Source organism: Culex quinquefasciatus, chromosome 3 (assembly GCF_015732765.1).
Source record: "Culex quinquefasciatus strain JHB chromosome 3, VPISU_Cqui_1.0_pri_paternal, whole genome shotgun sequence".
NCBI lineage: Eukaryota > Metazoa > Arthropoda > Insecta > Diptera > Culicidae > Culex > Culex quinquefasciatus.
In genome coordinates, this window is record NC_051863.1 from 130152054 (window position 1) to 130179772 (window position 27719).

Here is a 27719-nt window from a genome sequence, read left to right on the forward strand (position 1 = left end):
CGTTTTTGCGCGTGGCGCGTCGAAAACGCAGTTTTTTTCAAAAATCATATCTCGAAACGTACGGTTCGACATCGCCAATTTTGATATGTTATGTGAAATTTTCCGAGGAATCCGATAAAATATTTTCAGACATAGGCTCTTTGTCCAGACACGGTCAAAAAGCCATTTTAAGTTTTCATACGACTTTTCAATAGTTAAGCTAGATTTTTGGAACTTTTTACTATTTTTTCCAAATAGCCAAACTCATCACCTTTCTTTTGCGTCTAAGACAGCTAAAATCGGATGAAATGGCGTGGAGATATGATTTTTAGAAAAAAGTGGTTTTTGCGAAAAATGACGAAAATTGCCATTTTTCGAACCACTTTAGCACGATGTAGGCCACCCTAATGGCTAAACAAATAAATACGGGTCTAATTATTTTGGCCAAGGAACCCCCAGAAAAATTTTGAGCCCGATCGGAGAACTTGTTTTTTGGTTTAGGCTCTTTTCAAATGGAATTGCTGTATATGTAAAATACTTCTACAAACAACACAAAGAAAACCTTATTTTGATTGAAACATTTTGAATCAAGTTATGGATGTTTTTCTAAAACAAACATAGCCGCCAAATGGACGATTGGGGATGATGCCTTTCAGAGCATTAATCGAAGATTCTAAGGTTCGACGATTCTATGTTTCAGATTCGAAAACAGGTTTGAAGATTCATTTATTCAAAGATTCGAAAATTAAAAATTCATTTTATTTTTTTTATATTTTCGGAGACAGTGAAACACAAGACGCTTTAAATAATACTTTATTTAAAAATAGTTTTATGCCTTTTTATGTAAATTACATTCAGTATATTTTACATTTTCGTCAATATTTTTGTTGTTTTGTTGTTTTCTTCCCTACTTTTGTGCTGTCTCCGTTTTCGCACAAAGAGTAGCTGTTTCGCTGTTTGCTCTCTGCTCATATTGTTCGATATTTCTGTTTACTTTGCTCCGATTGTTTTGTTTTGCTTGATTGCTCCGACCAAAAACCACCGTCTATTTCGGAAGATTTAATGCAACTGCTTGTCCACTGTCCACATTTTCTTACAAATAGAAAATGAGCAGTCCATTCATCTTCCTACTTGCAACGGGGAAATTTTTACGTTTGTGCTCTTCTTTTTAGTTTGTTTGTTTGTTTTTCTCATGGTGTGTCACTGCATTAGGGTGGCCAAAATCGTGCGCGTTTATTTCTTTCTCTGCCGGGAATTGTCCTGTGGGCGATGTCGTGCCTGCTCGATTTCAGCTTTTTCTTTTTTATATACACTTAATTATCACAGATTTTATACATCTATTCAAAAAACGCATTTACACAGAATTTTCGAATTCGGCTGATTGGTTCGCAAAAAAATGTCATAAGAAAAAAAAACACAAAATTGTGATCTCGATTATTGGCAAAGAAGCTGCTGCGGGGGATTTCGAAACAACGTGTGACGTGGGACTACGTCTAACCTTTTTTGTTTGTTGTGCAGGGAAAACGGACTCTCTCGATTTCACTTATCTTCTTTTTGTAACTACCACCGATGAATTGCGCAACTCATCGTACGTTTTATTCTTCTTCTAGCTGGATTTTCGATTGATTTTATCTCCTCTTTGTTCATCCGGCTGTTATTCGTACTAAGATTTAACAATACCTTATATAAATGTGGGGGCATTTTTTCTTAATGATTGATATATAAATAGTATTCATTAATATAAGAGTTATAAAAAGAATGATTTTCAGATTTTCTCTACGGATAGTTTGCTAGTTTCAATGTTTCAAAAAGTGTTCAACTAGTTAAGATTTATAAATAAATTTCACCTTGACGTTTTAATTTGTGTGCAAATTTTCACTGTGAGAGCAAAATGGCAGTTACTTGTTTCGAGGGCAGTGAGGGTTAATTTCGGATCTGATAGGTTTTGTTGGCTTCGATATACAGTTTTTAATATAGAGCTACTTGTAAGAGATATTTACAACAGTACGTCGATCGCGTGGAGTATTTCGTTATTTTAGCGCTCCTTAGCTTGGCAGTTTTCTCATCTTCTTCTACTGAAAAAAAATATTCTAAAAAAGTTACAACACGATTCTTCCTTAAACACATTTCAAGGTCTAACCAGCGAAAATGTGTATTTGTGTGCTTCTCTTTTTCTGTGAAGGAATTTAGGGAAGTCCCCGCCCCCTTTAAGCAGCCGGAGGGGTCTGCGTGTGGCTCTGGCAGCCCTCGACGTTCTCCGGCCAGTCACACACGTTCTCGTTCGGGTTGAAGACCAGGTTGGCCGGGCAGGGCATGTGGTGCTTGCGTTCGCCCTCGCACATGAAGTAGTGGGTGCAGTCCGCCTTATCCGGATGGTAGCTGATGTGACCGTCCTCTTCGGCGCAGACGACCTCGTTGGCTGGGAGAGAAAGAAACGGGTTGGGATTTAAAAATATTGTTCTCTTTTTTCGAGCAATACAAAATCTCCAAGGGTTTTCAGCATCAAGGATTACTAACTAGTCTGAATGGAATTACCAGGATTACTGGAACTCTGTCATAGATTACTTTAAATTCCCCAGAGAAACTTTATTTACTGGGGAATTATTGAGTAATACAGAATAACTTGCAAAAAAATTCGAGTAATGCAGGATTACACAAAATGTTTTATTAAAAGAGTTATCGCTTATCAATGGAATCATGTATTTAATGACCATCAATGACAAAATTTATCGGGAATTACTAAAATTACTCCAGAATTATTGTGTAAAGCAGGAATTACTGAATTAATTTAAAAAAAATCCAAGTTATTCCGGATTAGTGACAAATCTATGTTGGAAACCCCCTTGTCTCCTCCAGATACTCACGATCCTTGGTGGTGTACGCCCCGCGCGGTCCGTGCGACTCGTACGGTCCGTCGTACTCCAGCGCCACCTTGTAGTCCTTCAGCTCGTCGTTGAGCACGTTCAGCAGCGGGAACTTGCCGGCGCCGCACCGCCCGGAGAAGTCATCCATGTCCACGGACCAAACCATAATGCCACCGAAGCCCATCTCCTTCAGCCACTCCATCTACGGGAAAGAGCGAAGAAGTTGTTTTGATAAACCACCAAGGTTACAGGTAACCTAACTCACCTTGGTCTTCAGCGATCGCTCGTCGTCGAATCCGACCCACTGGTCCTTGCGGTACGCAAATGGCACTTGTTGTTCCGAGTCCCACACCAGCGTGGTGTTGTCCACCCCGAGGAAGGCGCAGATCTCGTAGTAGCTCAGGAAGCCCGCTTCGTTGGTGAACTTTCCGGGCATTCCACCGCCCGAGGCTGGCGCACCGATGTCAAACTGGGTCTGGTTGACCAGGGTGAAGGATCGTCCGTACGTGGGCATTCCGATGAGCAGCTTCTCCTTGGGAGCTCCCTGCTTGACCCATTCGCGGGCACTGTAGTCAACGGTGAGCTTCTTCTGGTAGGCCGAGGCCGTGTCCAGCGGGAACAGGGGCGAGTTGTGTCCGACTTGGCGCTCCCATTGGCCGTGGAAGTCGTACGTCATGACGTTGATAAAGTCCAGGTACTTGGAGATTTCCGGCACGTCGTATCCAGCGGCGATGGCTTCGAACGAAGCTGGCACAGCGGCTGTCAGCAGCAGTCGTGGCTGTCCCGAAGTCTTGGCCTCACCCTCAAATGCAATACGCAGCTCGCGCAGCAGATCAACGTAAGCCTTACGGTCGTCCGCACCTCGTGGGTACTCCCAGTCCACATCCAACCCATTGAACTGGTACTCGCGCAGGAATTCAATCGCTTCGTACACGAATTGGTTCATGCGGAACACGTTCGAGGTGAGCTCCTTGAACGGAGTCGATCCGAACGCCCACCCTCCGATGGCCAGCAGGATCTGCAGGTCGGGGTTCTGCTCACGCAGCGCGATCACCTCGTCGTACATGTCCGGGTCGTTCTCGTTGGCCTCGGTCAGCTTGTGGTCCTTCAGGGTGGCGAATGCGTACACGACGTGCGTGCACAGCTTGGCGTCGATGTCCTTGGGCTCAAACTTGCCGGCTCCCGGGCGCTTGGCAGACCAGCTGGTCAGATAGCAGAAGACCTGTCCGGGCCGAGCTGTCGGGAGAACAAGGTGTAAATAGGTACACAAATCAGCTTAGAAAAAGTAACTTACAGTTCTTCTCAATGGTGGCCAATCCTTGCTTGATGATCTTCTTCTGCGGCTTCTGAACCTTTTTGAGCAGTTCGGACACGGAGATCTCGATCGGGGCTGGCTTTTCAACTTCCTGCAAGCGAAGCGTTAGAATTACCAATATAACCTACAATATAACCTACACAACCTTGTCTTCAATAGTAGCAGCGACGGCCTCCCAGTTGACGTCCTTGGCGTCAGCCCCCCGGCTAACCCCGCGCAGTTCCTCGCGCATCGCTCCAATCAGCGGGTACTTAACGTTCCCTCCGCAAACCGTTCCGCTAAAGTCGTCCATGTCCACGGTCCACACCATGGCGCCGGCGAAGCCGTTCGTCTTGATCCACACCATCTTGTTACGGATCGAGCGTTCGTCGTCGAAGCCAACCCACTGATCACCGTCGACCAGGTACGGGACCTTCATTTCCTCATCCCAAACGTACGCGGCACCGTTCAGCAGCATCTCGCAGATCTCGTAGTACGCCAGGAAACCCGACTCTTTGGTGTACTCTCCGGCCTTGCCACCATCCTTCGCCGGGGAGTTGACCTTGTACCGCTCGGTGTTGGTCAGCGTGAACGAGCGACCGTACGTGGGCATTCCGATGACCAGCTTGTCCTTGGGGGCTCCCATCTTGACCCACAGGTTAGCGGCAAAATCCACCGACAGCTGCTTGCGCCATTCCGAGTCCGTCGAGGGAGCGTACAGAGGGGCGTTGTGTCCGGTTTCGCGTTCCCACTTGCCGTGGAAATCGTACGCCATCAAATTGATAAAGTCCAGGTAGCTAGCGACAGCCGGAACGTCATATCCTCCACGAACATTGTCCGGACCAACGGGCACGGCAGCGGTCAGCAGCAGTCTTGGCGAACGGATCTCCTGCGATTCAGCTTCAAACGCTTCCCTCAATTCCTTCAACAGCGCAACAAAGTTCTTCTTGTCGTCCGATCCCTTCGGGTACTCCCAATCCATATCCAATCCGTCGAATCCACGCTGCCTCAAAAACGGAATGGCCGAGTAGATGAAGGTCTGTCGGGCGTACCGCGTCGCGGACATCTCCTTGAACTTTTGCGTACCAAACGACCAACCTCCAATCGCCAGCAGGATCTGCAGTTTGGGATTCGCCTTCTTCAGCGTCATCATACGCTCATACAGCCCGGTCTTGCCGTCCTTGGTTTCATCGTTGCTCTCGAACGAGCTCAGCTTGCCCTTCTTCAGCCATCCGAACGCGAAAATAATGTGCGTGCACAGATCGGCCGGAATGTCCTCCGGCACGAACTTGCCCAGCTTGGTCCGGTACTGGGACCAGTTCGTGTAGTAACAGACGATCTTGTAGCCATCCTTGTCCTGGACCTTCTTCGTGACCAACGCATTGCTGCTGGCCGCTCCAGCTACGACTCCAGCGGCACCGGCGGCAAGTGCCGTACCGCCACGCGTCTTGGACCGCACCCGGAACCGGTTGGTGGCGGAGGCCGGCGCTTGGTCCGACCGATCCTGGGCGATCTTCTTCACCGGGATTCGGTTGTCCTCTTCGGGCTGTTTGGCGGAGGTGGCGGCGCTGGACTTGAGGCTAGTTGGCCGCCGGATGCGGCGTTTTGCTGAAATGCAATAGAAAAAGGTGAGCTAGTTGGGAAGGCATACAATAACATTCTGGTGTCCGGTCTCACGCGACTGACTGGGAAGTGGACGACTAGCGAGCAGCTGCAAGATCTAGCTCGTCGATGGCATAAATCATGATTGGCAAGCGCTTGATATGCAGGATTTTATAGATTTGGTTTGGCAATAAATTGCGCTTATTTATAGACCACCTCGCTCGTCATTTAGCATGAATGAGAGAGGAAACTGCGCAGCAAAATGTTTATTAGAATAGGATAGTAGCACCAATGATTTAGAAACGGAAATGTCAAGTGGTCAAGCGCGCTACGAAAGTTTGATCAATTTTTTTTTTAAGCAGCAATATACTTACTCTGAGCACTGTCTGTGGTTTGTGAGAAGATTGCGACGATGATGCATAGTACTATCGCTATTCTAAATATCCGAGGTGTTAACTAAAATGTAATAAAACGAGAAAAAAAGTCAGATTAGTTATGCTGTGTTTAGACAACGAGCACTTTGAACAAGTGATCTGAAGTTGAATATAAAAATCTTGATTAAAAGTCAGTTTATTGGTACAGTTAAACTATTTTAGAGAAATTGTCAATAACTGCTGATTTTACAGCAGGATCTTTTATAATTGCTGCTGTTCCAACTGACAGAATTAATTTTAAGTTCAATCCATGCTCAAAAATAAAAGCTGATATAATTTACGAAACATTTCTGAATCATTTATAAAATCATCCACCTCCATGGATTCGTTATCAGAAAGGAAGATTCTGGGACTTCGGTAAATGATATTCTTTTTTTTTAATCAAACTTTGCTTTCACGTTTAGTATGCCCAAAAAAATCCATTCAGAGTTTTTTGAGAAATATTTTTTTATGCAGTTAAGTTTGTTTATGACTTCTACAGGAAAAGTCACTTCCTAACAACATCAAAATTTAGGAAAATATAACTTTAAAATGTTAAAATACTTTTCAGTTAAAAAATCGTTTTAAGGGGTTACATACATGTAAATCGGCAAAAATGTCAGAGGTTGGTTTGAGCACAAATTTAAGTTTTATGTTTTATCTGTTTACAGGGATTTAAAATATATATTTTCATCAATAAACAAAACAAATTTGAAGATATTTGGTTGTTTCATTGCCGAGATATTTATATTTGAAGTTAGAAGTTTCAAAAAACGGAAAAAATGTCTCAAAATTTCGGTGAAGACTCTTAAACTGGTCTCGAATGCATGACTAATCCCAATTTTTAAAAAGTTTATTTTATAAATAGATAAAAGTATTTTTATGTTTTTCATATAAAAAACCGTCAGTTTTTTTATTTTTCTATTTTTTTAAATGCAAAATCTAAAAATCGCGCTTCGTCATGCACAATTTCAGCCAATTTAGTCCATCCCATTCCAAGATATCGTGGCACCCGTAAATCAACTCTGTGTTCTAGAAAAATGATTTAAAACTTTGATTTGTGCATGGCCATATTTTGAGCATAAATCGTCTCTTACTAAGTTCAATCATGAAATATCTGCATAAAACTTTCAGGAGTGATTAAAAATCATCTTTTAAATGGTTTTAATAAATTTTCTTTAGTATGAAATTTTGTGATTTTCTACATGGATGTAACTTCTTAAATAATACAATAATAAAGTCAAATATGCTTTTTTCCAAGACTTCGATATATTGCTGTTTGACATGTGGCGTCGCGGTGTTCATCAAACATTAATAGCATGCTAAGGAAAATTTGATGCTTCTCTGGGGAAAACCGTTGGTTCCGAAAACCCCGGATGTATTGCCGTTGAGCTCGATGGGGGTTGACCGAATCGACCTGGTCTCTTAGGGAAAGTTGTTCTCCAGACGATTCCGCTCATTTCTGGCCATCCTAGAAGTTTCTACATGTTTTCCCTAAGCCTGTAGGAGCGAATGAACGAAAATTCAAAATTTCCCATAGTAAATCCCATGTAAACTTTAACTCGCTTGAGACAAGCCAGTTTTCAACCAAATGAGCTGAAATTTGGTGTGAGAGTGCCTATGGGTATGTCCTACAAGGGGAACCACACCAGAACTTGATCTGAGAACTTTTCAAAATCCGTACCCACCCTAATGTATATAACCCCTTAATTTATATATTATTAGAGAAACCTTTGAAAAATTAAATGATTTGGATTAAGTCAGTTTTAGAAATATATTGAAAATGAGTTATCGTCTGTTATCGCCGATAGAATGATCGAACTAACAATAACGATAGATTATCGTTATCGTCCCGACGATAACGATAGAACTATTGTGATCGTTATCGAACCTTGATCATTTTATCGTTAACAAGCTTGGACATTAGTATGGACAAACGAATGAAGAAAAATGGCATGTTTTATGTACTGTACATTTTTAACTGTTATTTTAGCTAAATTTCTAAAACACAACATTTATTGCCTTTAACATGCAACTGGTAATGGTGACAGATTTTGTTTAAAATAGGTGTAATTTTACATAAGAAATTGATAAAATTTCCATCAGTTTCTGTTGATTTTCACATTTTTACACATTATTTCAAGTAAAATTACTCTTAGTAAATTTTAAAGCTTGAGAAAGCCAATGTTTAAAAACAAAACATCAACAGAAATATGACCTTTTTGATTAATTTTATGTTCTTTGTCAATCTAGGTTTGTATTGCTTGATGAAAGTTATTTTTTACAAGTTTTACTCTGGATCCGTGCTTTTGTTTTGTTCGGTAGAGGATGTCCGGTAATTTTTTTTTTTCAACGTTTTATTCAATAATTTAACAAACATAATTAAGCAGTGTTGAAATTCGAGCGAGAAGAAGGCAAGCATTTCTGGCTCGTGAGCGAGGGAGAGGGGATTTTCGTTCGCGTTCTCGCTCTCGCCGCGAGCGGCTCGTGCTAGCCGTTCTTCCCACGCTAGCAATTTGTTTATCAGACTTATGAATGCAAACCAGGCGATGGTATTATCTTTTTCACTGAGATCTTTTCAAACACGCACGAAGCAAAATGATCATCGTTCGGTCAAAACGAGAGAAAAATGTCCATTTCCGGTCTCTTTTCGCTCAATTCTCTCCCGTTAGCGTCGAATTCTTTCATTTTCTTGACATTTGCGTCTCATTTCCTGCTCCCTTATTCCTGTTTGTGACTTTTTACATGCATTGGAGTTCATCGCTCATGAAAGTAAGTTCATTGTAAGTGTTCGTTTGAAAATTTACCAATGAAATCGAGAATATAGAGGTGTAACTTCAATCGCTGTGTTGTTTTTTGTTCGTTTCTAACTCGTTCAACTTCTCGCGGTCGGGAAATTCTGGCTCGCGAGAAAGCTCGTTCGCAAGCGGAGGAGAGCACGGGCAATCGGTGAGTTTCTCTTCAGCTCGAGACTCGCGGCGAGAACTCGAGAGAGAGAGAGAGAGAGAGAGAGAGAGAAAGAAATTATTCTCACGAGAGCGCGAGAATACCAACACTGTTTAAGTGACTTGAAAAAGAAAAAAAATATATTTGCTATTGGTATCACGGTCAAAATTTGTGAGGATAATTAAAAGTTGATTCATGATTAAATAAAATAAAGTGAAGAAAATACAATCTGTTCATTTAAAAAAAGTTTTTCTAAGTTATTTCAGCATTTTTCACGTTTCGTGAAATTTCCGTGAAAGTTTGTGTTTTTGAATGACCCCCGTGAAAAATTTTTAGGCTTGAAAAATCACTAAGCCTACGTAATGACTAAAAAGTATCAACTAAATCAAAATATTGAAAAAATATTTTTGTGTTTGCTTATTCTTGGTAGAACTGTTCATAAGTGTAGTGAATCGTAGTCTTTCTAGTCTTCTGTAAAACTAGTCTAGTCTTTTGTAAAACCATTTTGATTATTTTTGGATAAATTCATCCAAATCATGCAGTACACCCTGGACCACCCACAACTACCCGCCGATCATAACGTGCTTATGTTGGTGACTCCACCACAAGAAAACCTAACCAGCAAAACTTCGAGAAAGACAATGTGCATGTCTAATTAAAATCTGCGCAGCAAGCAAGCACCGCGGACATGGCTGGGGCCAAAGTTTTGCACGTGCGGCTAACTGCCTTCTGGGCAAAAAAAATATAAAAAAACACGGCAGATTATGCAACCTCCTCCCCTTCTATGCGTCTAATTTGTGGGCTGTGCGCTGTGACTGCTGTTTTCACGCATTTCATTGTTGCTGGTGGATTTTTTTTTTCTAGTGAAACAACAAATTTGCATCATTTTGCTTGGGTTGTTGAGTTAGGGGGGTTGTTGGGTGGTCGCTGCTGCAGGTGTTAAATTTTGGTGGACCAAGGTAGACATGAATGATGGTGTGGAGTTGTTTTGGGACGTTTTTTTCTCTAGACAATTTAGTTTGCATGAGTTTTTGTGGAGGGTAAGCGGCTACTGGGGCGACAGTAGTTTTTTAGACGAATTGTGGTTTTATTTCCAAGTCCAATTAGAATCAAAATCAGAGCGATTATTAATTTAGAGATCTACAGTTTTTTTTTTCTAAAATGATCTTTTTTCATAAAAAAAACAACAGCAGCTTTAAATTTTTTGTCAATCAAAATTTCATTAAAGTTAACAATTTTTTTCAATCAAATGCAAGTAGTCAGAACGTTGAAATTGACATCCACCACGCTTGCGCACAACCTCAAAAAGGAGATTTCCCCTCCCACCGTTATCTATTTGACAGTAGGTTTTTCCACCAACCAATTAAGGGGTTGTGATTCGATTCGTGTGTGCAGTCATGCGAACGCCACGTGTTTCCACGGATCAGGGCACAAGGAAACTTCTAGTCTTGGGCAGGTTAGGTAAGACAGAGCGCGCGTGACAGCTTGCAATTAGGCAGAACTTGGGCTTTGCAGGGTAAAATTCCCACTAGGAGGGACCTTCTGCTCAATCAAGCGTGAAAGTGTGATTTTTGTTGTACCAGGGTGGCATAGGGATTTGGGAGTGAAATTTGAAGGATATTCTCAAGGGAATAAAGGTTTGCTTTTTTTCTTCTAATTCTGCAGACTGGATTTCGTCATGTTTAAGTCTAAGAAACCTTGAAAATGAAAATTGCGAGTAGAACCAATTCCACCTGAACCAAATTTTCAACACCTTGACAGCCTTCCATTGCCGGCCGCTCCCATCCCTGCCATACACCAGGGACATGGTTGCTCCACTTTTTTAAGAAGATGAGGAAAAATCTCCACGGTAGTTCTGTTTGGGATGGATCGGCCTTGTAAGTAAATAAAATGTCAAATACCTTAAAACGAGATTTGCTTTTCAAAGTTGGTTTCAAAGTTACGTCAAATTAGCTCAACAAAGGTAGGCCGTTCAAAGCTATCATTTGGCCTTAACCGTTGATTTGTGGCGCCGGAACTGGTCTGGTCACATAACAGCCTTCTGCTCACCGTTTATCTTGGCCGTGGTCACCGACTTAACGTTGATAGTAAAGAAATCCGTCACAAAACCGAGCTCCCCCCGATAAGCCGCGTGACCGCGTGTTTCCGGACACAATGGACCTCCGAAGAGGTCCCACTCTTAAGGGCAGTCTTTTGCGGGCGGTTTTTCTTTTGTTGGAAGTTCCTTGTCTGGGGCAATTATAAAAGCGACAAGTTATTTATGAGCCGCGTAGAGGGCTTTGTGTGTGTGTGCGCCAAAAAAGCATCCATCTTTGGACCTGCGAGCGAAGGAGTTACGTCGAGGTCTGAAGATGGACTCGGCAGTCACATAACTCTTTCATCGTGACAATGATGGCCAGTCGGATGGAGGAAAAGTGGCCGCGACGCACTTGGGACATTACGCAAGGCGGGAACCTTTGCGGTAATGATGATAATGAAGAAATGAAAGTTTAATTGAGGTATTTTTAGAGGAATGCATATTAAACATCTCTCGATCTTCTCGATATCAATAATTCTCCATCTATCGATGAATTCTTCAGTCCCTTCAATCTGCATACTTCAATTATCTTCATTCCTCGATATTTTCCCTTGCTTGAAGGATCTCTTCCTCGACGGTCCCTTGGATTCTGTTTGTTTTAAAAATCTCTTCCGGTTGTCAATAATTTCACTTTCTCATGGCTTGCATAGACATTTTTCTTGGCGAAACGAAGCTTTGAAGGGTGTTTGACATTAGTTTGTTTTTGTTTGATGGACGTTGCCATGATTCTCTCCCATAGCTGGGTATCAAGAAAAACATATTTTCAATCGAGTCTTCATTTTGCTTCGTTCTGTAAACTGATGATTCTCTTCCTCGACGGTCCCTTGGATATTGACAACCAGAGAGTCGAGTGTATTTAAAGACATTTTTGTTATAAACATTTAAGTCACCCTGATGTCTCAGTCAACAGAAAGATTCACAACAATATAAGACTATTTTTACTACCAAATTATTTGTGGATTGTATCAGAAGAAGACAACAAGTACAAGAAACATTTTAACTTAGACAAGCGAAGAAAGAGCCAAATCAAAACATAAACAAAGCGATGATTCATGCGTACCAAAAACATCGCACAAGGTAACACAAACTCCAAACTCTACTGCCAAACCGCACCTCACAACAAAGCCACGCCACGAGAAAGTCTACACCCGGGGGGGGCCTAGGTCATAAATCCGGGGGCCCCACAGCTGTCGATCCACTGCCGACCAGCCTAAAGCCATTTCAGCACATTTTCAGCAATTATTCGTTCTCAGAGCCAGAGCGGAATTGCGGTCAAGTACGCGAGCCGCGGTTGGACCCAAACATGACCCCCTCTAACCGTGTTGGTGTGGCGTGGCCGGAGGTCTCCCCCCAAGGCGCAAGGTAACGAGTGATGGAGAGAATGCGTCGATCTAAGCGAATTTCGGCGAGCTTTTCGGTCGCTTTCGCAAAACAAAAAAAAAGTGGAAACGAGAATTTGGTATCAATTTTAAGTGTCAGCTGGATAAAGGTTTCCTTAACCAGATTTTATGTCAAAAAGTGTGCAATTTTACATCGAAAAGTATGTTTTACATACACAATTCCTTCTATCTCGAAGTTCCTCAGACCGATTCTTAGCGAAGCTACACCAAAATGTCACATTTTTCAATTTTCAATATGATTTTTAATATGAAAAAATCATTTTTATTATGATGCAACAATTGCAATGTGCTTTAAATGCGTTTTCTTACCTTAAAAACCAAGAATATTGACCAAATGTGGTCTGCAAGCCATTGAACGGGAGAGGAGTTTTTTCATAAATCTGCTCCTTTCGTTGTCCCGTCACTAATAGAAATGGCTGGCAAAAACTCAAATTTCATCCAATTCTTTCAGTTTAAGGAGCAAAAGATTCGTTTTTTAATTTGTGATAATGTGTAGAAGAGCAAAAGTTTTTAAAAATCAAACTGGCAAAACTGTAGCGATTTTTGTAGTGTGCCTTTTAAAAGTCCAGTTTTACGATGTTGTCCCGTCACGCTACATTTTTATTTCAGGGGAAGCACAGGTACTATATGGTTCATTCTGCGTGATATTTCTTTGTAGGAAAATTAATTATCTTTCCAAATATGTAATAACATTGGTGGGTTTCTTCTTTTATTTTGCCACTACAGCCAAAACGCTGAAAAAAACCTGGAATTTTTTTTAAAAGGAGCCGAAGAATCGGTCATCACAATAAATCATACTTATTTTAAGTTCACAATTTGTGCAAAAGTTTCAAATTTAAAAGTTTTTGAAAGTTTTGTGTAGGCTATCCAAATGGTTTTGTTTTTCTAGTATTAAGCATCCATACACGAATTCTGATCATAATTAAACCAGACAGCGAAATGAGTAAAGGCGGTTCTAAAGCGATTAACCTTTTGCGACATAATTGATCGTTTTCGATTTAGGCGATCCGGGCTGTAAACGCGCAATGAAACGCCGCCTGGGTGATATGTGGGAAGAGGATTAAACTTTGCCTTCTAAATGGCGAGGCAAACCGTAATTGCCGGAGCGGTTTTTTAAATGTAAGGTGGCATTTGAATGTCACTAAAATTAATACGGCAGTTGAGGACATGTCATAATAGCAGGATGGTTGAAGATCACTTTTTTTTAAATTTTGCATTAGGGTAATTCTCTACCAACTCACACGAAATCGGGAAAAGTTGCACCGACCCCTCTTCGATTTGCGTGAAACTTTGTCCTAAGGGGTAACTTTTGTCCCTGATCATGAATCCGAGGTCCGTTTTTTGATATCTCGTGACGGAGGGGCGGTACGACCCCTTCCATTTTTGAACATGCGAAAAAAGAGGTGTTTTTCAATAATTTGCAGCCTGAAACGGTGATGAGATAGAAATTTGGTGTCAAAGGGACTTTTATGTAAAATTATACGCCCGATTTGATGGCGTACGCAGAATTCCGAAAAACGTATTTTTCATCGAAAAAAACACTAAAAATGTTTTAAAAATTCTCCCATTTTCCGTTACTTGACTGTAAAAAAATTTGGAACATGTCATTTTATGGGAAATTTAATGTACTTTTCGAATCTACATTGACCCAGGAAGGTAATTCTTTCATTTAGAACAAAAATTTTCATTTTAAAATTTCGTGTTTTTTCTAACTTTGCAGGGTTATTTTTTAGAGTGTAATAATGTTGTACAAAGTTGTAGAGCAGACAATTACAAAAAATTTGATATATAGATATAAGGGGTTTGCTTATAAACATCACGAGTTATCGCGATTTTACGAAAAAAAGTTTTGAAAAAGTTGGTCGTCATCGATCATGGCCGTTCATGGTCACCCGCGACAGACACGGACGACGAAACAAAGAGAAACGCAAAAAGTAACTTTTTCAAAACTTTTTTTCGTAAAATCGCGATAACTCATGATGGTTATTAGCAAACCCCTTATGTCTATATATCAAAATTTTTGTAATGGTCTGTTCTACAACTTTGTAGAACATTATTACACTCTAAAAAATAACCCTGCAAAGTTAGAAAAAACACGAAATTTTAAAATGAAAAAAAAATGTTCTAAATGTAAAATGACCCTTAGATTCGAAAAGTACATTAAATTTCCCATAAAATGACATGTTCCAATTTTTTTTCAAGTCAAGTAACGGAAAATGGAAGAATTTTTAAAACTTTTTTAGTGTTTTTTCGATGAAAAATTAGGTTTTTTCGGAATTTTGAGTACGCCATCAAATCGGGCGTCTAATTTTACATAAAAGTCCCTTTGACACCAAATTTCTATCTCATCACCGTTTATGGCTGCAAATTATTGAAAAACACCTCTTTTTTCGCATGTTCAAAAATGGAAGGGGTCGTACCGCCCCTCCGTCACGAGATATCAAAAAACGGACCTCGTATTCGTGATCAGGGACAAAAGTTACCCCTTAGGACAAAGTTTCACGCAAATCGAAGATGGGTCGGGGCAACTGCTGTGTGTGTTGGCGGAGAATTACCCAAATGAGTGACAGAAAAAAACTATCATTTGATGATTCATGCATCAAATGATAGTTTGTTGCGTCCCGATAAACTGCGTTGGCAAATTTAGTTTTGTGGTGATTTTTGTGGCTACGTTCTGTTGAGAGGAGATGATTGTGAATACGGGAATGGGAGCGAAAAAGAGAGTGTCACTCGGGATTATGTAACCGTGAGATAGAAACCAGCATTTTTTTTTGCTGAGAATATCCCGACGGAAAGTTGGGAGAAGAGATTCCGTGCATTATATTTGTGGTCGCCTGATCTAATCTAATCTAATCTAATCTAATCAGACCCTAGCGCAGCCAATCTTTCGAAGGGATCCTGGAGAGTGCCTTAGGTTAGATGACGCCTAGCACTCTTCTTGTCATTTATTAACATTTGTAGTGTGCCATTGCATCGGAATGCATTGAAACATCACAAGCGTTAAAGCGGCCAGGCCTACTGCGTAAAGCCGTATCGCAGAGATGACTCGTAATTGGGTTGAGTTTGAGCACTAAGTGTTCGAACAACAACACAATTCTGAATCGACAGGGGAGGAAGAAGCGTGGGGACACACCACCATACGCTCCGTGATTTTTAGATGTATTCGTTGGGAGCACCATGCTAAGAAGGTTTGGTACTCCGGGACCCTCTGGGATGGGACATTGTATTTCCACGAATGCCCTGGACACTATTGCCGTGGTTATAGCGCCACAACTCGCTCTCTGTAACAGTATTCCTAATTCCAGTCCAGGTTCACCAAGTCGTCATGGCCTAGTGGTTAGCATTTTTGCTTACCAACCCAATGGACGGGGGATCGAACCCCGCCTCGAGCGACTTTGATTTTTCGTTCATATTCATCATTTCTAATTTCTGTGTTCTAATCTTTCTCGTTGGGAGCAGATGAGCATCGAACCCAGAACCATTCGCTTACAAAGCGAACACCGTAACCAGTCAGCCACGGCCGCTCCTCATTATATTTGTGGTCGCCTGAGAACTGAAAGTTTTATATTTTCACAAAGAATGGAAATACCCTACGAAAGGCCAAATCTCAAAAGGCTGAATCTCGAAAAGCAGAATTTTCATAAGGCCTAATCCTCAAAGACCGAATGCTCTAAGCCCCGAACCCAATAAGGCAAACCGTGCCCGGAAAGGCAGAAACCCATTCCAAACGAAGTTCATTCATTTCTTTCGCCTAAAATTACTAAAAAAAATGAACACAGTTTGTTAGGCTGAACATAATTAATGAAGATTGTAAAAATATGAACAAAAAATCAAATTCCATAAAATTTCTGTGAATTCTTCTTGATTTTCGGCCTTTCGAGATTATGAATTTGGAGTTTTGGTTTTTGATGGAATCCCTATAAAGAATGTTCTCGATTTTTTGCCTAACTTTAAATAAACTTAAAAAAAAAAACAACTTAATTTGAAATCAATTTTTACTGTAAAATAGAATTGTCAATCGAAAAGTACTTTACATAAATTATAATAAAATGCGCCGTTTTAGAAATATATAGCCTCTTAAACTTTTATTTTAACTAAAAAACCTTTTTTTTTGTCAAAATCTAAAATGGATATTCAAAGACATTTTTTACAAATAAAAAAAACTGCAACTATTTAGCAGGAAACAAACTTCAGGCTATGTGTTGAATACGGCGCAATTTATGTGTGATCTGAACTGCCCCTGATCGCAAAGATGTCCCATATGCATTTTCATCGATTTCGAGTTATTGACGCAATTTGGTTCAAAATTGCGTGCTCTTTTGAAAGAGCCTATAACATCCAGTACTTTGTTCTCGAAATCAGGTGGAAATCCAGGTTTTACGCAAAAACTTAACACGTAGCCTTATGTATAGGACAAACTTCAAATGCGTTTTTCTCAGCTTGCTGTTTTTGCATATGGGACATTTATGCGAACATGGGCAGTGAAGTCAAAAAAAAATGTAACATATTTATTTTTTCAAAAAAAAAAACACCGTTTGAACAAATCAAAACTCGGAAAAAATTTTGTCCGTACTGTTCAGAAGCTGCGAGTTTTTGTCCCTTCTAACACATTAAAAAATGATTTTTTGGTAAAAAAAATATTTTAAAAGCTGGCATAAAAATTTCCCTCCTTTTTTAATAATGCTTAACACTTTATCGAATATACCAAAACAATTTTTGATTTTGTTGTTTTAAATTTGTCCTTGAAATGTTTGGTTTTTTTTGTTGGTTTGATTCAAAGTGAAATTAAATGATTTTCACACATTCTATAACAATTCCGGTGAAATTATAATAAAATTAATATTAATTTAGGCCGTTCGAAATATTTTTCGCTCGAAATATCTTTTGAAGCTTATGTCCCTTGACATAAACTCGTCCCACTAGCAACTTCATATCATGCAGAAGGTCGTTCTTTCCACAGCTGGAAAAATTTCGCGCCAAATCTAAAAGTTACCTTTACGCATGACTGAACTTGGAGTCTTCACGGAGGAGAATTCTTTGTCCCCTGAAAAATTCTTTAAAAAACACTAGATACCTCATCCAGACTTTCCTGCCACCTTGGTCCCGGAAAATTCCCTCATTCACGCTTCAGTGAACCCGCGTGGCTACTAATGTGGTCTTATTTGACTTTGGCAAATCGAAATCACCGCCGAAGCCATCTAAAAACGGGCCCATAAAACACCGATTCCGTTCACAACTCAGTGCACAACCGAATCCGCGACAACTTCCACCCTCAACAGAAAAACGGGGAAGTGCTTGAAATTCTGCGCACGCGCCTTGGTTTTTGAGAGGGGTGTTTTTGTTTGCGGCACATTCCGAGCATTTTTAGTGTGGGAAAATTCAGCCAAGCGTGAATAATTTGATTTCGGAACGGCCAGGAGGTCAGATCGTGGCCGAGGGTAGTTCCGGATTCTAGGACTCCACTGCTCGTTCGAGCGTGGCCCCATGGGATTCAACCTACTGGGGGGGCTCGAACCATTTACGTCAATCGGGTAAGAATGAGAATTCCCGGCAGCTAGGACCTCATTATGGTTAGGAGGATTTTGCGACCTTGGTGTCATACCCGGAAGCTCCAGCATGTCTGGCCCGGTTGGAGTTGTACCGGCTCGAAGTCCTTGAATCCTGGTGCAGTCTTCTCCAATTTTCTGCTCCAGTGAGCATCGGAATCTCAAGTGTTGCATACTTTTGGGGGCTCGTGTGCCGTAATTGGGGCCCGGATATGCTTGCCAAGGTGTGAATAATTTAAAAGTTCTTATGCCATTCCGGAATGTTGGTGGGAATGTTATTTTATTTTTCAACTGGGACTCTTCCTGAGCTCTTGGTATGAAAACATTCATTTTTCATCGCGCATGACTGCACACAGGAGTCTCTCTATCAGGTGATTTGTCACTAAAAGTATGGAAACAGCTGATATTCAATACATATACAGTTTCCTAAATTCTTTTATTATAATGCATGTACTTATCAAACTCGTTGGATACAGCTGCAAAGCTATTATGAGTCATATGTAAAGTTATAAACGTACCTGGAAATGGAGAAAAGAGAAAAAAAATAGTTAAGATAATATTAGGATGCTTAATGTCACAAATTATGAATTCACTGCCAGCCAGGTATTGGAGTGTATAAAAAAACACACAAGGTACCATACTGTCCACATATGTTTCGTGGTCAAAAGTACCCGTTCAATTTAGCGTAAATCAATTCAACCTTGACCTGGTCTGCGTGAACCCTCCAAATAACGGACCATACAGCTATTTTTAGGCAAAGTTCAAAAATCTTCAAACTCATCTTCCTCCTCAAATCAGCATACTTCAGGAGGTTCCCTCGCTCCTCTTGGCCGTTTAAAGCGCCATCGACCTGCTGATCATCATTCATGAAATGTATGTGTTTCAAGAGGATCATCACCTTTTGAGTAAAGGCCACAAGCCGCGCGCCGCCTTGTTATTTGCTGCGCTCTCAGATGGGCCTTTGATTGGCCCCCTTAACAAGCTGTGAAATATGAGAAACTCATCGTCGTTTGGTAGCGACTTCGATCGCAGTAGCCACCTCGCGTTCGGATGATCTGCGTTTACCTTCGCCGAGCATAGCAGGCCTTGGAGGGGGAACTTGGCACACGTCGTCGTCGTTGTGCTGCGTAGACGCATGGTGATTTTGGGATAGATATAAAACAACTGTTTGTGGCAACTAGGCACAAACAAGACGTGCAACCTGGATTGCACAGCCTGCTCCGTTGCTGGTACTTTGAGTTGAGTAGGTCAGTGAGACCAAGTCTGGTGAAAAAGTCACCTCGGAAACCCACTTACTTAAATGGCTCATTATTTAATGGTGTACTAAATTTCCTCCATACTTTATCAAAAGTTTTGAGAGACAATCGCTCTATTAGATCCCACCGATCAAAATACGCCGATAGCCTAGATATTAAGGGTAGAGTTGTAGGGCAGAATTGCTTCCATGCAAGATGTAATCTACGGTGATTTATTGCGGAAAATGACAGTCTAAAGAGTGTGAAGTAAGTTGCCGATGATCTATACCCGTGGATGGACAGGTTGGAGGAGACAATCTACTGTGGCAGGTGGATTCAGGTCAGGAAGATTAATTGAGCTCTTGGAGTCGACACTTGCTTCAGGTTGGACGGTTTTAATAGAGTAATTTGAGTCTGGATATAAGATTTTTATAAAAGTAACCATAAAAATCTCTATTCATTTTGGCAGTTGTCAATTATGGTGTTCCAAATCTGGGGGCTACCCCCTGAAATTAAAGATTGAACAATTTTTAAAGCTTAATTTAAAATTTGAGCTTATTCGGGAACCTCTCTCTCTGAGCCATTAAAGTTTGTATGGAAAAAATCGCCAAAATGTGGAAGGAGCAATAAATATTTTAAGGATTATTTGCTAAAAAGTTATAAACTTCAAAAAAAATGACCATTTCCTCGCGGTTCCCGTGGTCACAATGAGCTCAAATTTGGAATTTAGCCTAGTTATGGGTCAATCTTTGATTTCAGAGGGTAGCCTCGTGTAAGCCGGATTTTGACATTGTCCATACAGTTTTTTGTAATTCTATGAAAGTATTCAACATAGTTTTAAGAATTGATCAAGATCACATGAAAAAATAAGACTCAGGACTGATTTTTTAAATCAGTGAAACATACACACTTTAAGAGTAAATAATCAAAACAGTCGCTGAGTCATGGGTTTCCTATGATGAAAGGACCTTTTGAAAATTTAATCAAGATATTCGCTTTTTATTTTTGTATTTTTGTAGTTTTGTATTTTTGTATTATTGTATTTTTGTATTTTTGTATTTTTGTATTTTTGTATTTTTGTATTTTTGTATTTTTGTATTTTTGTATTTTTGTATTTTTGTATTTTTGTATTTTTGTATTTTTGTATTTTTGTATTTTTGTATTTTTGTATTTTTGTATTTTTGTATTTTGTATTTTTGTATTTTGTATTTTTGTATTTTTGTATTTTTGTATTTTTGTATTTTTGTATTTTTGTATTTTTGTATTTTTGTATTTTTGTATTTTTGTATTTTTGTATTTTTGTATTTTGTATTTTTGTATTTTGTATTTTTGTATTTTTGTATTTTTGTATTTTTGTATTTTGTATTTTTGTATTTTGTATTTTTGTATTTTGTATTTTTGTATTTTTGTATTTTGTATTTTGTATTTTTGTATTTTTGTATTTTTGTATTTTGTATTTTTGTATTTTGTATTTTTGTATTTTGTATTTTTGTATTTTGTATTTTGTATTTTTGTATTTTTGTATTTTGTATTTTTGTATTTTTGTATTTTTGTATTTTGTATTTTTGTATTTTTGTATTTTTGTATTTTGTATTTTTGTATTTTTGTATTTTTGTATTTTGTATTTTTGTATTTTTGTATTTTTGTATTTTTGTATTTTTGTATTTTGTATTTTTGTATTTTTGTATTTTTATTTTTGTATTTTTGTATTTTTGTATTTTGTATTTTTGTATTTTGTATTTTTGTATTTTTGTATTTTGTATTTTGTATTTTTGTATTTTTGTGTATTTTGTATTTTTGTATTTTTGTATTTTGTATTTTGTATTTTGTATTTTGTATTTTTTGTATTTTTGTATTTTTGTATTTTTGTATTTTTGTATTTTGTATTTTGTATTTTTGTATTTTGTATTTTGTATTTTGTATTTTTGTATTTTGTATTTTTGTATTTTGTATTTTTGTATTTTTGTATTTTGTATTTTTGTATTTTGTATTTTTGTATTTTTGTATTTTTGTATTTTTGTATTTTTGTATTTTGTATTTTTGTATTTTTGTATTTTTGTATTTTTGTATTTTTGTATTTTGTATTTTTGTATTTTTGTATTTTGTATTTTTGTATTTTGTATTTTGTATTTTTGTATTTTGTATTTTTATATTTTGTATTTTGTATTTTTGTATTTTTGTATTTTTGTATTTTTGTATTTTTGTATTTTTGTATTTTTGTATTTTTGTGTATTTTTGTATTTTTGTATTTTTGTATTTTTGTATTTTTGTATTTTTGTATTTTTGTATTTTTGTATTTTTGTATTTTTGTATTTTTGTTTTTTTGTATTTTTGTATTTTTGTATTTTTGTATTTTTGTATTTTTGTATTTTTGTATTTTTGTATTTATGTATTTTTGTACACGCTACCGGCATGGTTATTTTCTTCTCACGGTTGACAACTTTGACCGTTCCTCTTGAAGCTAGTGGCCGGTGGCAATTGTTCCTGCAGTACAGCGGACCATTAGAAACAGATCACTTCTTTCCCAAGGTGGCCGTCGTGCTGATTTATGGAACATTCTTTCCGCAGGGCGGCGACGGCAGTCATTAGTGCAGTCTTATTGGCAAGGTCAGCTTTTGGGGTAAATTGACAATAACTAGTAATCTTGTGGATTTTTTTCTGATATAATTAGTTTTAGCGTTTTATATGTGATTTGTTCAAATTATTGTAAAAACAAAAAAATCATTAAATAAATATTGAAATCTTTGAAGCATTTATGACAAATTACCCGAATTGACTTGGTTGCGTTCCAACAATTTAATTTTGTTTTGCGACCTTTCTGCTGAGAATGCAATTTTAGTTGGACAATGCAGCAATTAAGCATCAATAAGCAAAGATATTTATAACTCAAAATTACCACTAATTGATCTGGGTGATACTGTTCACAGCTAAGTTTTTATTGTGAAGTTTAATTATGTTATAAACAAGCGTTCAACCGTTGTTTCCCTAATCAACCTTTTTTGACATTGCCAAAAGAGTTATTTCCACGATTTTCCCACACACTCATGCCAAAAAATGTTGACAGCTGTCAGACCATTGTTCTGTTGCTCACTCTCAAACAATAGCACCCACTCCACGTGTTTCACGTTTCCAAATTGATTAATTTCACTTTTCACAGCTCGGCCATGCTTTCATAATCTTTTTTTTTTATTTTAATCCACTTTTTTCGCTATCGCGATCATGTTATGGCATTCAGCTTCATCTCAGCATAAATGGGAAAGCTGAAGAAAGACAATGTGCGTTTTTGTGGGTGCCAGGTGGTGAAAAGAGGTGTCAAAACATTTTCTTTCGATTAATTTCATTTAGCGCGCGCGGATTTTTGTTGGTGGGGGTGGAAGAAAGAGGGTGGTGAGCGAATGCTCATGCTGTTTGATAAATGAGCATTGGTGGATTGAATGGAGTGAAATGAGGTGTGGAGAGATTGTGAAATAGTTAATTATTACATCATTTTACAATTGGTTATTTAATTAAATAATTTGAATACTTCATGTTAGAATTGGTCAAATGTTTCACAAAAATTTCAAACAAGAAAAAAGTAAAAAAATATAAGTTTAATAAGATGGAATATACTGTGAAAATGCAAGTAAATCTTAAACTACGTACAACCCGAACAGACGGTAATAACACTGGCATAACATTTTTTGATATTTGAAAATATTAGGCCAATAACATTTTACGCTATTTATTACTAGATTTGTTTGTAATTTGTAACCAGATTTTTATTTTGTTATTATTTTTTGTTATTTTATCAAATAGTCCGATCATCCCAATAACATTTCGATTTATTATTCCATAACACAAAATGTTATTCCCATGTTGTTTTGAATTCAACCAATATCTGACCAATAACAAATTTTGTTATGATAACTTAAATTCTTATGCATAAATGGATTTTTCAAGAAGATTACATAACACTTTCTGTTATTTTAACAGTATTTGTTATTGAAATGGCATGAATTTTGTTATTACCGTCTGCCCAGGAAAATAATTTTTGTGCTGGTGTGATCACCCCTATTTCACATCACTACCACTACGCTGCAAGTGATAGTCATCACTCACATTGACTTTTGTTTCCCCCGTCACTCTATGAGGGGTGATTGCTCGCGCCCTTTTACGCATGACCGAGCAGCGGAGTCCCAAAAATTTTCCACCCAATTTCCCCTGCATTTTTTTTTTCACCCTCCAAACGCCTCCTTATCAATTCTGCTTGCCTGGTTGCCCAAAATCAACACATTCTCGCTTGACTGAACACATTACATTAACGAAGTGCATTATCGTACCGGGTTTTCACGTGGTGGAAAAGGTCGGAAAATTTCTCATCAGTGGGAAAAACAGCCACGGAATGGGCCCCAACCGGAAATCGACAATTCCAGGTGGGCAACCACGTGGCATGATTTCCTGATAGAATGGAAGCGCAATTTTCCGCTTGGTTAACCAATTTGCAGGTGGTCCACGCACACACACACGCACACTGTTTCACAGATAGGGAAAAACAAAGCACTTTTCCGCTGCATTTGTGGAATTGCACGGTGCGCGTGCGCAGCGTGGAAATCTGACCACGTGGAAAATGCTTTCGCAGTTGCAACTGAATTTGGTTTATGGGTAATTCTCCGCCAACTCACACAGCAGTTGCCCCGACCCCTCTTCGATTTGCGTGAAACTTTGTCCTAAGGGGTAACTTTTGTCCCTGATCACGAATCTGAGGTCCGTTTTTTGATATCTCGTGACGGAGGGGCGGTACGACCCCTTCCATTTTTGAACATGTGAAAAAAGAGGTGTTTTTCAATAATTTGCAGCCTGAAACGGTGATGAGATAGAAATTTGGTGTCAAAGGGACTTTTGTGTAAAATTAGACGCCCGATTTGATGACGTACTCAAAATTCCGAATAAACGTATTTTTCGTCGAAAAAAACACTAAAAAAGTTTTAAAAATTCTCCCATTTTCCGTTACTCGACTGTAAAAAATTTTGGAACATGTCATTTTATGGGAAATTTAATGTACTTTTCGAATCTACATTGTCCCAGAAGGGTCATTTTTTCATTTAGAACAAAATTTTTCATTTTAAAATTTCGTGTTTTTTCTAACTTTGCAGGGTTATTTTTTAGAGTGTAACAATGTTCTACAAAGTTGTAGAGCAGACAATTACAAAAATTTTGATATATAAACATAAGGAGTTTGCTTATAAACATCACGAGTTATCGCGATTTTACGAAAAAAAGTTTTGAAAAAGTTGGTCGTCATCGATCATGGCCATTCATGGTCACCCGCGACAGACACGGACGACGAAACAAAGAGAAACGCAAAAAGTAACTTTTTCAAAACTTTTTTTCGTAAAATCACGATTACTCGTGATGTTTATAAGCAAACCCCTTATGTCTATATATCAAATTTTTTGTAATTGTCTGCTCTACAACTTTGTAGAACATTGTTACACTCTAAAAAATAACCCTGCAAAGTTAGAAAAAACACGAAATTTTAAAATGAAAAATTTTGTTCTAAATGAAAAAATGACCCTTCTGGGACAATGTAGATTCAAAAAGTACATTAAATTTCCCATAAAATGACATGTTCCAAAATTTTTACAGTCGAGTAACGGAAAATGGGAGAATTTTAAAACTTTTTAGTGTTTTTTCGATGAAAATACGTTTATTCGGAATTCTGAGTACGCCATCAAATCGGGCGTCTAATTTTACATAAAAGTCCCTTTGACACCAAATTTCTATATCATCACCGTTTCAGGCTGCAAATGATTGAAAAACACCTCTTTTTTCGCATGTTCAAAAATGGAAGGGGTCGTACCGCCCCTCCGTCACGAGATATCAAAAAACGGACCTCGGTTTCGTGATCAGGGACAAAAGTTACCCCTTAGGACAAAGTTTCACGCAAATCGAAGAGGGGTCGGGGCAACTTTTCCCGATTTCGTGTGAGTTGGTAGAGAATTACCCTTATGAGAAAAAAGGAGCACGAATCTTGGGCAAAATGTCACACAAAAGGTGAATATTTATGGATAGCTCAGCGGAACCAGTAGTTCGTGACATTTTAGATTGGCTACCGAGTGAGTACATTCGCGGTACGCGAATAAATATGCCTTGAGGCTGCTAATCGAAAAAGGTGACAGGGAGGATTTATTTCTGGTAATTTGCGGAAACTTTTAAATGACATTAAGCTACGAACACAAATTGGTGTGGAAAATGTCAACAGTTTGGTTGCTTTTTAATAGCCAACTTACAGTTTGAATGGTTTTGTTTACACAACAAAAATATCTTGGTAAATTACATTTGGTTATGTGACAGATTTTGTGTCAGAAAATATGTAAAAAATCGCCAAAAATCCATTTTTCAACCAATTTTGGATGTTCAAAAAGCATTGGAAAAAGAACTCGTAAAATTTTAGAATTTTTTTGGGTTGGGTGTTTGATTTGTTTTATGTGACTTTGCCAATGTTTTTTTAAATTGTCATTTTTTAGGGGTCAACTTTGGCTGTGTTTTCTACTAGCATTTCCTGTATTTTAAGTAAAAGAGTATGCAACAATTTTCATAGTGTTCCAGACTATGCCTTTATGCATTTTTTACAATTTAAATGATAACGGTGCCATTCTACAGCAGAAAATGTGAAAAACAAGCAAAAAGCAACAAGCAACATGTAATGATAGGAGATGATAGAGTAGGCCAAATACTACAAAAAAAGACATATTAAACAAGATAAATTAGCAATTCACGCTCAAATTTTAATGAAACTTTGTAGGCATGTTATTCTAGGCCTATACATGACATTTTTGTGTGTATGGAGCCAATTATACTCGAAAATAACCTTTGAAAAGGATAAAAGTGTTTTAAATAATTTTTTATTTTGTAATTTAAAACTGACCGTAGCCGTTGCCGAAGCCGATGCATCGTATCAAAAAGTGTAGTTACAAAAAGACCCTCGAAAATGCAGGATGGTATGTCCCTCCTCAAAATATACAAAAGTCATTTACTAAAACTGTTGTTTTGAAAAGTGGTATAAACGTCAACATTTTTGAAAACCGATAATGGGAATCGATTCGTTAGACAATTTTACATTAAAGTCTCCATATTGACCATTGACCTATTTCCAATCCTTGTGAAGTAAGATACAGCGGTTTTAACAATAAAAATGTTGAACAAATAGATTATTAGTAGTTTTTGGCAATTTCTATATGACAGACTTGATTTTTCAGTCTCGTAAATATTTTTACCGGAAAGCTCGTCCAATTTCTCGTAAGTTTGTGTTTGACAGCTTTTTGATTTGACTCGTTTTAATATCGACGTATGCTTATTTACTATCCAGATTTCTACCACACTGAAAAAAATATTCTGTTTCCAGTTATGAACACAAGCCTAATACATAATAATCTAATCTAATACATCTAATTTAAGGGAAATTGAACGGGCTTTCTGGTAAAAATATTTACGAGACTGAAAAATTATGTATGTCGCATAGAAATTGCCAAAAATCATCAAACAGCCAGTTTTTTCAACATTTTTTTATACCGCTGGTTCTTCAAAAGGTCAATATGGGGAATGTTATGTAAAATTGTCTGGGAAATAGATTCCCACTATCGGTTTTTGAAAATTTTGACGTTTAGACCACTTTTCAAAAAAACAGTTTTAGTTAAAGATTTTTGTATTTTTTGGGGGAGACATACCATCCTGCATTTTTTGTGAGTCTATTTGTTTTATTTTAACGTGAAGACTTCCATCATTGTCATGATTTTTCGTTCAAAGATATAAATTTTGCGTCGCTTTCAATATTTTGACAAAATTCCTTCAACAAGTTGTTTAGAATAGTGCCCTACACATGCTGATTCCTTTTGGTAACGATTATCCCATTCCTTGTAAAGTTATTGAAATCGTCATTAATCAATGATTGCAAACTAGGACGTCAATGATTGTACCACAAAATTATATAAATTTTGAAACACAATTGCTTTAGATTAAAAATTCCTTCAGTGGCTTCAAGAAGGCAACAACCGGCACATGCTGATTCATTTTGGTGCAGAAATTCGTTAGATTGAATTTGTTACAGAATATTTTATAGTGATGATCAAATTTCTTCGAAAATGATCAACGGCTTCACCTTAAGCTATTTCCTCAAAAATTTTGAACGAAAAAAAAAATCGTGACATCACCTTAAATTTTTTTTAAAACATAAAAATCGTTAAATCTCACAGAAATGACGTGTATTTTTATTTCAGTGCATTGCCCGTTCAATTTCTTACAAGTTTGTCTTTTACCACTTTTTGATAGGATGCAAAGGCTTCACAGCCATATTTAAATTACAAAATACAAAAATATTTAAATAA

General features: G+C 38.1%; 1 protein-coding gene across 3 annotated transcripts in view; it reads right to left on the minus strand.

Moving 5' to 3' along the window:
* Window positions 1-1269: 1269 nt before the first annotated feature.
* Window positions 1270-27719, minus strand: part of LOC6045676 (probable chitinase 10) — a 125346-nt gene continuing 98896 nt past the window's right edge. For all 3 annotated transcript variants that reach the window (XM_038262538.1, XM_038262537.1, XM_038262536.1), the window contains exons 3-8: window positions 6114-6195; window positions 4304-5745; window positions 4138-4249; window positions 3109-4079; window positions 2844-3045; window positions 1270-2398 (exon numbers count right to left, since the gene is read on the minus strand). In XM_038262538.1, coding sequence (XP_038118466.1) covers window positions 2187-2398; window positions 2844-3045; window positions 3109-4079; window positions 4138-4249; window positions 4304-5745; window positions 6114-6195 — 3021 coding nt within the window. In that variant the 3' untranslated portion in view covers window positions 1270-2186. The remainder of the gene's footprint in view (window positions 2399-2843; window positions 3046-3108; window positions 4080-4137; window positions 4250-4303; window positions 5746-6113; window positions 6196-27719) is intronic.